Genomic DNA, 12,435 nt, shown 5'->3' with positions numbered 1-12,435 from the left:
AGGGGCAGAAGTCACTTTGGCTTTCAGGTTCTTAAAAGCCTTGGCCTGATTAAGGCCTTGAATGGGGGTTAGGTTATGGCCCAAATAGTTGACAGACTGGCAGGCAATCTGGGCTTTAGATAAGGAGACCCTGTAGCCCCTAGAGGCCAGAAAATTAAGAGTTTTTATAGCTGTGTCTAAGGAAGCCTCTTGGGTAAGGCTGCAGATCAGGATGAGACTATTGTTAACCAGCTCCAAATCCCTTAAATCTTTAGCTAATGCTAAAAATTTGTGCTTAAAAAATTTCTCAATCAGGAGTTGCAATCCCTCCCTAGCCTCTTCCTTCACTGGGTATTGGTATTTATGGGGGGAATACACTAGGGTCCACAGCCTGACTAAGGCTGAAGTGGCATGAGTGGCCCACCCAGGGATTCCTTGGTCCCAGACAGAGAAATCTGTTTTCTCCCAGATTTCAGAGGGAATATGGGAGGGCTTTGAAAGCACAAAAAGGTTACCTGGAGGTCTGAGAAGAGAAAATTGGGTCCCCAATTTCATCATTAAATCACACCCTAATTAGGGAGCAGGACAGGAGGGAATAATAAGAAAGGAGTGTATAGACAATAGGTCACCAAACTGGTAAGGCAGAGGGAAAATCTCAAAACAGTTTTGGTTTTTTTGGGGTTTTTTTTTTTTAATAATTATAACTTTTTATTGACAGAACCCATGCCTGAGTAATTTTTTACAACATTATCCCTTGCACTCACTTCTGTTCCAATTTTCCCCCTCTCTCCCTCCACCCCTCCCCCAGATGGCAAGCAGTCCTATACATGTTAAATATAAATAAAAGGGGTTTGGAAGAACTTGGTCAAGTCCCTACTTTTATTCCTCCATTTTGGCTCGGCTTCCCTGTTTATTTATTTTAAAGGATAAGAAGAATCTCAGGCAGGTTTGTAGCCAGTATCTTCACAAGACTGAATACGTGCCTGAATTTAGACAAATGTATCTATCCTTTTTCAAAGTTGAAGAGTGGGATTGCAGCTGAAGAGGGATTCTGTTCTTTGTATTTTGTGCTGAGTTATTTGGATATGAGACTACAGTAATCATTTATTAAAGCTTATTGAATTAGGAAATTACAAACTAAATTTTAAAAAGTTATTGTCACTGCTGTGTTTAGGATGGATTAGAGTATTCCTTTATTAGAAAAATAGACCAATCTGGAGACAAGGAAGAAAAAAGTAGGAAGTTGCTGTGGAAGGTATAGAGACAAAGTAAGGCTTTGAAAATTTGATCCTAATAGGAAACTGTGTGTGTGTGTGTGTGTGTGTCTATGTGTGTGTGTGTGTACAGATTAATAGGGTAAGTAGGAAAAAGAGAAACCATGAAATCAGAAAGTCAGTGACTCGAGAAGTGATCAAAGCATAAAAAAGTGAAATAAAGATAGAAATCTTGTGGGAGAATAAAAAAATACTATGTGATGACAACTAGTTGCTCATGGAGAAAAAAGAAAAAAATGACTTTTAAAATTAGAGTATTTAGAAGAAAGTAAAAAAAAAAAGTAAAAAAGGGGGGTAATTACCAAATGTGATGGGAAAAGCGGGGCTCAGGAACTCTATTCTGTAATTAGATTTGGTGATGTGGCGCTTGCCTATACTCAAAGGAAAAGATGCTGGAGAAAGAGAATAAAAGATGAAGAGTAGGTTTAGGACTCAGAATAGATGCTCGTGCCATGTCGGGGAAAAAGAATAACAGAACTTGACTATCAAATTATTTAGAATGGATACTTGACAGATTAAATGAAGTGAATATGAAAAAAGACTAAACATAGTCCTGGGAATATTGGATACTATGGCAGGTTTTTTTAAAAATGTCTTTAAAAAGAGAATTTTGAAAAAAGTATTTTTTCTTCTCCTATAAGATTTCTATCTTTATTTCACTTTTTTATGCTTTGATCACTTCTCAACTCACTGACTTTCTGATTTTATGGTTTCTCTTTTTCCTATTCTTGAAACTTTTGAGATTCATCTGTGAATCAAATCTGTATTAACCTAATCTAAAGAAATAAAAATATTTTTGTTATTAAGAAGATCAATGGGGGTGTCTGTTGGAACATGTTTATTTAAATTAAAGCTTGTAGGAAAATCAAATGATGAATCTGTTGTTCTCTTTCTTGCTCCTTAAAGAACTGAAGCAGCTTTGTATTTATTGTTAGCTTACTCAGTGTTTTATTTTCTTCTTGTTTTTTATGCATGCGAATTTAGCTTCTTACATCCGTGTTTGACAACAGCATCAAGACTTTTGGAGTAATTGAGAGTGATCCTTTTGACTGGGAGAAGAGTGGAACTGATGGCTCCCTAACAACAACCACAACTTCCACAACCCCTCAGTTACACACTCGCTTAACACCGGCTGCAATTGGGTATGTCCTGAACAGTTCATTCTCCAATGTGTTACCTTCAAAACATTCAGCAGCAGCAGAAATGTCCTATAGTTCATCCAAACTCTTTCTTCAGGGACCCCAGCACCAAAAAATAAGAGAAACACAATGGGATTTCCCTGAATTCCGTACTGCTCTTGTTCATTCCTTAGCTTGGTGCTACTTTTCTAATAAAGTGACAGTAGTCTGCTCTGTGAAGTGGGAGTTAAGGAATTATATGATATTTTAACATATTTAACATGTATTGGATAACCTGCCATCTAGGAGAAGGGGGTAGGATTAAGAAGGAAAAATTTGGAACGCAAGGTTTTGCAAGGGTCAATGTTGAAAAATTATCCATGCATATATTTTGTAAATAAAAAGCTTTAATAATAAAAAAAAAAATTTGGAACACAAGATTTTGCAAGATGAATGTGGAAAATTATTTACGCATATGTTTTGAAAATAAAAGGCTTTATATTTAAAAAAAAAATAAACTTTACTCATGAACCCCCCTCCAAAAAAAAAAAAAAAAGAATTATATGACTTGATGATTCTCAACTTCCTTATAAGTGTTCTTCAAAATGAGAAAGAACCTTTGCTATAGAATGTATAGGTCTCCGGAGAATATAATAAGCAGTAATGATTTTTTTGATGTGCATAGTTTAATGACTTTATAAAATATTCAAATTAATTTCCAAAATGAATGAAGACCATTTCACATGTTGATTCCCTTGTTTAAATGTAACCTTCTTGAAGACAGGAACTGTCTTTGTATCCCTTCAAAACCCAATGGAGACAGACAAGACTTTAAATCCATGTTCCTTGGTAATCGTGCTTCATATACTACAAGTCCTACTGCCTAGCCTAACTCTATAGTTATCATTGAGAGAATAATCACTATGAAGAAATGTTTTATCACTAAGGCCAGCTAACTAACTTCTAAAAGAAAGCAAATCTAAAAGCTCTTGAAATGACTAAGTTTCCTCCTCCCCTTCATTCCCCCACTGGTCTTACTTCCAGGCCAGTTACCATAGCCCTCTTCCCCAGAAGCAATCCTTGTGTAGATGAGGCCTGGCAAGTGCTTCTGTGGGTGGTATAACTCTTACACATCTACCTGCCACAGTTACTGAGAGCCTGGAAAAGTAAGTCATTTGCACTGTTAAATGGTTCAATGATCTAATCCTAGAAAAAGGATATGACTAATTTTCCTACTTGATTTGCACCTGAAATCTCTTATACTGTGCAGTGTCTCTCCCCATTAGAATGGGAGCTTCTTTTTTTTTTTTTTTTTTTTAATTATTATTATTAGATAACTTTTTATTGACAGAACCCATGCCAGGGTAATTTTTTACAACATTATCCCTTGTACTCACTTCTGTTCCGATTTTTCCCCTCCCTCCCTCCAGCCTCTCCCCAAGATGGCAAGCAGTCCTATACATGTTAAATAGATTACAGTAGATCTTGGATACAATATATGTGTGCAGAACCGAACAGTTTTCTTGTTGCTCAGGGAGAATTGGATTTAGAAGGTATAAATAACCTGGGAAGAAGAACAAAAATGCAAGCAGTTTACATTCATTTCCTAGTGTTCTTTCTTTGGGTGTAGCTGCTTCTGTCCATCCTTGATTACTTGAAACTAAGTTAGATCTTGTCTTTGTTGAAGAAATCCACTTCCATCAGAATACATCCTCATACAGTATCATTGTTGAGGTATATAATGATTTGCTGGTTCTGCTCATTTTGCTCAGCATCAGTTCATGTAGGTCTCGCCAATCCTCTCTGTATTCGTCCTGCTGGTCATTTCTTACAGAAAAATAATATTCCATAACATTCATATACCACAATTTACTCAATCATTCTCCAATTGATGGGCATCCAGAATGGGAGCTTCTTAAGACCAGCAGCTTGTGAATTTGATATAAAGGAGCCTAGGGTCAGTGAAATTAGTGACATGGTTAGTATGCAGAGGGAGCCTAGGCTGTTATGTAGGTGTAGCAGGGCTACCAGAAATGGGAGAGATCCAATTAGTGTGTAGAAGAGGAAGTATAGGCCTGCGCTCAGTCGTATATCTTGGCTTCCTCACGATGTAATAATGATTGAGGTGGGGATTAGGGTAGTTTCAAATAGCATATAGAATATAATAAGCTCTGATGAGGTGAAAGTTATGATTAGAGATAGTTGAAGAATGATAGATATGGTAAAATATGCTTTTTTTCATGTTAAGGGTTCATGGGCCAGGTGATTTTGGCTTGCAATTATCATTAGTGGAAGAAGTCAACACAATAGGAATAGGAGTGGTCCTGATAGAGAATCTGGTGAGAAGGAGTTGTTATAATTGTAGCCTAGGTCAGAGTTGTGGTAAAGAAGAGTTAGGCTTCAGATGCTAATTAGGAAGCTGTGGGTTGTAGTGTTGATTCATACTCAGGGTTTTTTGGAGTGTCATGTTAATGGGATAAGTATAGAGGTTGATACTAGGATTTTTAGCATTGCAACAGGTTGAGGTTTTGAATGTAGTTGTTACTGTGGCTGCCAGAGATTTTGATCAGTCCCAGATCAAAAGAAAGTGATAGTTTCTTCAGTGTTTTTGTGCCTCTTTTTCCAAGGTATTATTTTCTTGAATCACTCTCATTTCTTTTCCCATTATTCAGTCTCTAAATAAGCAATAATATTAATGAATTATAGTCATTGTTGGTTATTGGGGCCATAAATGCTGCATGAGCCTGTAGGAATAATTTGCCTGATTTTTGAAGGGTGGGGATAATTTGGTCTTTGGTCTATTATGTTTTTCCAGCCTTCTTTTTCTTTCTGTTTTTTCCTCTTGTCTGCTACAATTGTGCCACGTGAATTTTCTTCCATTTGTCTTGCCATCACCCTTCTCTCACCTTTCTTTTTTTAATCTTCTTTAGTCTTGTGGGAGGAAATGCACTGTGTCCCAAAAGCCTTGTTGCAATTTCAAGCTCTCAAAGTTTGTAGACCATTCTGTGGGCAGAAGCTCTCCCCTTACAGGGGATAGGCAGTGCTATTCATAACGGTTTAATAATTGCATTTCACCTCATGCCCATTTTTTTTACTCAATAGTATTTTATTTTTCTAATTACATGTAAAGATAGTTTCCAACATTCATTTTTGTAAGATTCTGAATTCTAAATTATTTTCTCCCTCTCTTCCTTATCTTCCCCTCCTCCCCAAGACAGCAATAAGTTATACATGTATAATCATTTTAAACTTATTTCCATATTAATCATATTGTGAAAGAAAAATCAGAACAAAAGGGAAAAACTATGAGAAAGAAAAAGCATACCTCCAAAAGGTGAAAGTAGTATGCTTTGATCCACATTCAGTCTGCACAGTTCTCCCTCAGGATGCAAATGCCATTTTCCATCCCAAGTTTGCATACATGTGAAATCATGTAAAACATTTCTATATTAGACATATTGCAAAAAAAAAAATTTAAAGCAAGAGAATTATATTTCAGTTTCCACTCAGAGTTTGTCAGTTCTCTCTAGAGGTGAATAACTTTTTTTCATAATGAGTTCTTTGGGATTGTCTTAGATTATTGTATTAATTAGAGTAGCCAAAACTTCATAATTGATCATCATTACAGCAGTGCTATTACTGTGCACAATGATCTTTTGATTCTTCTCACTTCACTTTGTATCATTTCCCATGTCTTGCCTTTTTTTTATTTTCTGGAACTATCACTCATCATTTCTTATAGCATAGCAGTACTACATCTCAATCATATGTCACACCTCATTTAGCCATTGCTCCTCAATTCTTTGCCACCCCAAAAAGAGCTGTTATAAATATTTTTGTTCATATAAATCCTTTTCCTTTGTTCTCTTTGTGATACAGACCTAGTAGTGGCACTGCTGGGTCAAAGGATATGAACAGTTTTATAGCCCCTTGGACATAGTTCCACATTGTTCTCTCGAATGGTTGGAGCAGTTCACAACTCTGCTAGCAGTTCTTTAATATTACCTGTTTCCCTTCTTCTCCTCCAGAATTTGTCATTTTACCTGGGAGCTCTGGAATTTAGCTATAATATCCGTGGGAGTTCTTACTTTGGGATCTTTTTCAGATGTTTGGTGGATTATTTTAGTTGCTATTTTACCCTCTGGTTCTAAGATATCAGGGCAGTTTTCCTTTATAATTTCTTGAAAGGCAATATCTTGGCTTTTTCTTCATGACTTTAAGGTAATCCAGTAATTCTTAAAAGTTTTCTCTTTTTGTTTTATTTTCTAGGGCAGTTGTTTTTTCCAATGATATTTCACATTCTATTTTTTTCCCTTTTCTTCTTTTTTCTTTTTTTCCTTCTTTTTTTTTTTTTTCCATTCTTTTGACTTTGTTTTATTGTCTCTTAAAGTCTCATGGAGTCATTATCTTCATTTTTAAAGAATTATTTTCTTCAGTAAATTTGTATACCTCCTTTTCCATTGGCCTATTCTGTATTTTAAGGTGATAGTTTCTTCAGTGTTTTTGTGCCTCCTTTTCCAAGGTATTATTTTCTTGCATCACTCTCATTTCTTTTTTCATTTTTCCTCTACTAATCTTCTCTCTTAAATGCTTTAAGAATTCTTGTTGGACTTGGGTCCAATTGGTATTTTTCTTTGAGGCTTTGCTTTTAGCACTTTTCTTCTAAATGTATGCCTTAGTCTTCTGCCACTCTTGTAGTTATTATGGTCACACATTCTTTTGTTGTTGTTTGCTCATTTCTCTCAAACTATTTCTTCATTTTGAACTTTAGGTTAAAGATGGATTCTGTTTATCTGAGAGTAGGGAGGTACTGTACTAAGCTTCAGGCTTTTTCATGCTGCTGTTTTAAGAGTTAGCTCTGGTGGTCTGCAAGTTTTCAATGCTTGGTATAATCTAGAGAGAAGTATAGTCATTGCTCTCCTGGTCTATGCTCTGGCCTTTATTTAGGAGGCCCCCTGCTCCTACAAGTATTAGTGCTTCTCTTGGCTCTAGAAATGTGACCATGTCCCCTGTTCCCTTGTGACTGATCACAAGTGTTCCTCTGGGTTAAAGTGTGAACTTTAACCCAGAATTATATATGGCCCTATACAATTATAACTATAACCCAGAATTTAAAATCTTAATATATATGAGGCTCAAAGAGCCCAGAAAAGTTCAGGCTCAAAGAGGTTATGTGACTTGTAATAAGTCATGGTTCATTTGATGTCTTCTCATTCAGGACTTCAATCTATTGCCTTTACTATCAAACTCCATTTTCACTTCCTTTCCCACCCTGTTATATCACATACATGCACCAATATACCCAAGTTACATATTCATGTATTTACCTATGGCATATATTCTTTTTTATATTACTTCTATTCTCTTATTTTTTGAACATAACCAAAACCTTGCTTCTATTCAGTCTTTGAATTCAGATTTAGAGAGAATTGTGAGCAGAGGTACTATATTGTGATTTTTATGATTTGAGTTAAAGATGAAGCTAAAATGTTGTGATGGATTAAAGAAAGGATTGTGAAAAGGGCAATAGGTAGTGAGAGTAAATGGGCTTCTGGAGGGACTGGATAGAGAGGAGTTCCAGTATGACATCATCATCTCAGAGGTGTGGATAGAATGAGAATAGTGACTGGGGGAAAAACAAGAATGAAGGTGGAGAGATTTCTTATGTCTGGAAAGAAAAGAAATAAGGGTAGTATGAGGAGAATCACAGCTTAATGGACTCAAAATGCTAGTGTAGAAGTATAGGCATATTTGCCAAAGAAACAATGTTTTGTGGCTACAGAGGAATCAGAGGCTCAGCTTTTTAGGTTTTCAGAGATACAAATAAAGAAAGAGCAGATGAATGAAGATTTAGCCAAGATTGGAGAAAATGTTAGTGAACACATTATGTTAAACTCAGTAGTCATTAAACAGATTTTGCTTATATGCAGCTAATTAATTTTTATATAGTTTCCAAACTAACTTTGAAATTAATTCTTTAGAATCTTTATTTTAAATAAATTTAGCCGCTTCAAGCCAAATGGCTATTGAATGTTTTTTTTTTTTTTTAAAAAAAAACCTCTTTTATCTAGCTTAGAAATATCGATTGACAGTCTCTGTCAAAGCTAAGGGCTGCAAGGTCTTTAATTAAGATTAGTCTTTTCTTTGTACACAACTTTTGGAATTTAAGCTTCTATTGAAAAAAAGGCTTCAGTTTGTGGGATTAGCCCATCTATGGAGAGGACTGTATGAAAGTAGTTAGGCTATAGATTATCAGTTCATAGAGCTCTGAGCTCAAATTGCTAAATATGAGTGGCAGTAAGATGGTATGGAAAAAACACTGAACTTGGGCTGTTAATATTGATTCTGTCATTTGCTTTGAGCAGGTTACACCTACTACTTTTATCTCTATGCTGATTATAAATCTTATCTCTTTCTTTCATCCTGTATAGAATTGCAAATGCCACCCCTATTCCGGGAGACTTACTTCGAGAAAATACCGATGAGGTATTTCCAGATGAACAACTCAGTGATGGAGAGAATGGTATTCCTGTTGGTGTATCACCAGATAAACTTCCTGGATCTGTAGGACACCCTCGTCCTCAGGAGAAGGATGTCTGGGAGGAAATGGATGTTAACAGGAACAAGATAAAACTGGGGATCTGTAAAGTATGTACCTCTTAAACATGTTCCTTCCTGTGCTCTTAACTGCATTTATCTTGTTAAATTAGCAGAATATAGCTTAACATTAGTAATTAGAAGCATTCAGAATAGCTAGCATTTCATGGACATTTTAATACTAGTAATCTGTGCTTCTGTAGCATATTTTATCCAGGTTTTTCACTTTGCCAACATTAAATATTAATTTTTTACCTTGGCTATGTGAGAAAGGTGAGATTATATATTTATTTACAGATAGAAATGCTTAAAGAAAAAAAATGAACCTTTCTAAACATCATATTAAGATCCTAATCCTTCTGCCACACTGGTGGAATAGTAATTATAAACCAACCATTGCCTCCCCCAAGTGAGGCAAGATGTTGACCACGTGAAGACACCTTTGGAATAGGTGTGGGTAGCAGTGAATGTTCACTACAATTGAATCTGAAATGAGGGAAAATGAAACATAACTAACTTATCTGACATATTTGGAATGTGTATTGATATTACCTACCGTAAAATCTTAAAAAAACAGCTTATATTATTACTCCCAAATCAGGTATCTAGTATTAAATCATTATCATTTTCCCTTTTTCTTATTAAATTTCAAATATATAAATTTGATCAAACAAACATAGCAATTGATTGCCTTTAAACATGTTCACATTCAATAACTATTAAAACCAAGAAGTTTGCTTTTTTTGGTCATTCATTTTTGTGATGGTTGTTTTAGCAATCAAAAATGAGTCTTAAGGACATATTTATAATCTTCAATGGTTTTGGAACTAGAAACTGATCCATATAATTCAGGTGGAGCACACAGTCATTGTTAAGATCTTGTTAGGAATGTTACCCAATTTATCAGTTGTGTTACTTTTTAAGACACTTTTGTCAACTATGATAGAGACTGAAAGAAGACCAAATTTTCACATTATAATTGTAATCATCATGTGGATTTCTGGTTATATTATAGTCAAGTCTTAATCACCTAGGGGACACATTTCTCTTCCTCTATTCTTCTGTTATGTCGTGACAGTTATCCTCTCTAGTAGAGTTAAACTTTGTCTTCTTTGTCACAGGACAAAGAACATTGAGGGAGAAGAGAAAAAGCATAAATCAATTTACTTCATTTTGGGATTTCTTAAAAGAGTTTGATTAAAAGGAGGGAGAAACTGATGTCTAAAAGGAAACTTCTCTATGAATTCATTCATCTGTGATATTCTTCCACAATAGTATAGTTGGTATAACATGTCTTATGAAGAGATTCCAAAAAAAATCTTTTTATTCAGCTCTGTCTTTTTTTTTTTTTTTTTAATAGCCTTTTATTTACAGGATATATACATGGGTAACTTTACAGCATTAACAATTGCCAAACCTCTTGTTCCAATTTTTCACCTCTTACCCCCCCCCCCTCCCCTAGATGGCAGGATGACCAGTAGATGTTAAATATATTAAAATATAACTTAGATACACAATAAGTATACATGACCAAAACATTATTTTGCTGTACAAAAAGAATCAGACTCTGAATTATTGTACAATTAGCTTGTGAAGGAAATCAAAAATGCAGGTGTGCATAAATATAGGGATTGGGAATTCAATGTAATGGTTTTTAGTCATCTCCCAGAGTTCTTTTTCTGGGTATAGCTAGTTCAGTTCATTACTGCTCCATTAGAAATGATTTGGTTGATCTCGTTGCTGAGGATGGCCTGATCCATCAGAACTGGTCATCATCTAGTATTGTTGTTGAAGTATATAATGATCTCCTGGTCCTGCTCATTTCACTCAGCATCAGTTCGTGTAAGTCTCTCCAGGCCTTTCTGAAATCATCCTGTTGGTCATTTCTTACAGAACAGTAATATTCCATAATTTTCATATATCACAATTTATTCAGCCATTCTCCAACTGATGGACATCCATTCAGTTTCCAGTTTCTAGCCACTACAAAAAGGGCTGCCACAAACATTCGTGCACATACAGGTCCCTTTCCCTTCTTTATAATCTCTTTGGGATATAATCCCAGTAGTAACACTGCTGGATCAAAGGGTATGCACAGTTTGATAACTTTTTGATATTCAGCTCTGTCTTGCACAGCCTCCTATCAGGTATCCCACTGAACTAAGCAAAGAATTCTGACCAATCAAATAGCATGTGACCTTTATCCTCTGTTATAGGAGGCAGCAGTAGATTATCTGTGGAATTACATGACCCTGTTATTGCAGACTGTGCATTCTATCAGTGATCGAGAGCTGACATGGCATAATATAAAGAGCACCAGCTTTGACGACATAGGACCTAAGCTTGAGTCTGCCCTCTGATACTCACTGACTGTATGACTATGGCTCTTACTCTCAGTTTTTTCATTTGTAAAATAGGATAATATTAGCATTATGTATCTCTCAGAGCTTTTATGAGAAAAATGCTTTGTAAACCTTAACATACTATACAAATATGAATTATTGTCCCAGAATTAGATTGTTCTCATTTTAAGAGAGTCATCAATAAGATCTTTCAATTGACAGCTTAGTCCATAGAATATGCTGACTGATTCTTTGGGACAGTTTTTCTCTTTTTTTGGTTTAGGCCTTTCTATTTATTTCACTTAAATGTTATTGACAGTTAACCTTGTCCATCATTTACTATCATACTGATATGCAACTGCTTAAATTCATAATAGATTCTAGTGTATAGCATAGTGTTCCAAGTAAATTCCAGTGACCCTGGCCATCTAGAACAATAGTTCGGCTGAAGGAGCATAATAAAAAGATAATAACTAAATACATATAGAGAAAATCATAATTTATTGCTCTCTAGATGATATTTTAAGAGATTATTAATCATTTAAAGTAATTTTACATGGAAAGACTTGGACTTATGAAAGAAGATGCTATCCACCTTCAGAGAAACAGATGACAAGTGGAACTATACAAAGTATGGTTCATACAAAGTATGGAACTATACATATATATGTATGAGTGTATCTGTGTATATATGTGATGTTTATAGATATCTATCTACATATACATCCACACTTAATAATAACTTTCTTTAGGGTGGGAAATAGAGAGGGGGGGGAAATGAAGTAAAAATTACACAGTAGAATATAGAAGAAAAACTACAAGGAAGCAAAGAAAATCTGGGAAGCTTTGAAAACTATACATAGCATTTATCATATAGGTTTTCTTGAAATAGAGATTTATTTCTTTATTTTGAATCCTTTCTTATGTTTTGCTCTGTACATGATAATTTTTTCTCATTTTATTTTTGTTTAAAATAAATAATAAAATTTACCCCCACATTTTAAAAAATAAATAATAAAATAATTTTATGTAATTTTTACTCTTTTCCCCTATTTTTAAATCAAAACTGTAATCAAACTGAAAACTGAATATACAATTCAATTAGTTTAGAATACCAGTGGGCTA

The 12,435-nt window shown here is 34.9% G+C and overlaps 1 protein-coding gene across 4 annotated transcripts in view; it reads left to right on the top strand.

Moving 5' to 3' along the window:
• TTBK2 (tau tubulin kinase 2) overlaps positions 1–12,435 on the top strand; it is a 221,075-nt gene that overhangs the window by 157,076 nt on the left and 51,564 nt on the right. For all 4 annotated transcript variants that reach the window (XM_031952168.1, XM_031952169.1, XM_031952167.1 and 1 more), the window contains 2 exons: positions 2,238–2,395; positions 8,803–9,019. In XM_031952168.1, the coding sequence (XP_031808028.1) occupies positions 2,238–2,395; positions 8,803–9,019 (375 nt within the window). The remainder of the gene's footprint in view (positions 1–2,237; positions 2,396–8,802; positions 9,020–12,435) is intronic.

This window comes from Sarcophilus harrisii, chromosome 2, assembly GCF_902635505.1.
Source record: "Sarcophilus harrisii chromosome 2, mSarHar1.11, whole genome shotgun sequence".
Lineage (NCBI taxonomy): Eukaryota > Metazoa > Chordata > Mammalia > Dasyuromorphia > Dasyuridae > Sarcophilus > Sarcophilus harrisii.
Note: the sequence above shows the minus strand (reverse complement) of the source record. Positions and strands in the feature narration are given on the sequence as shown.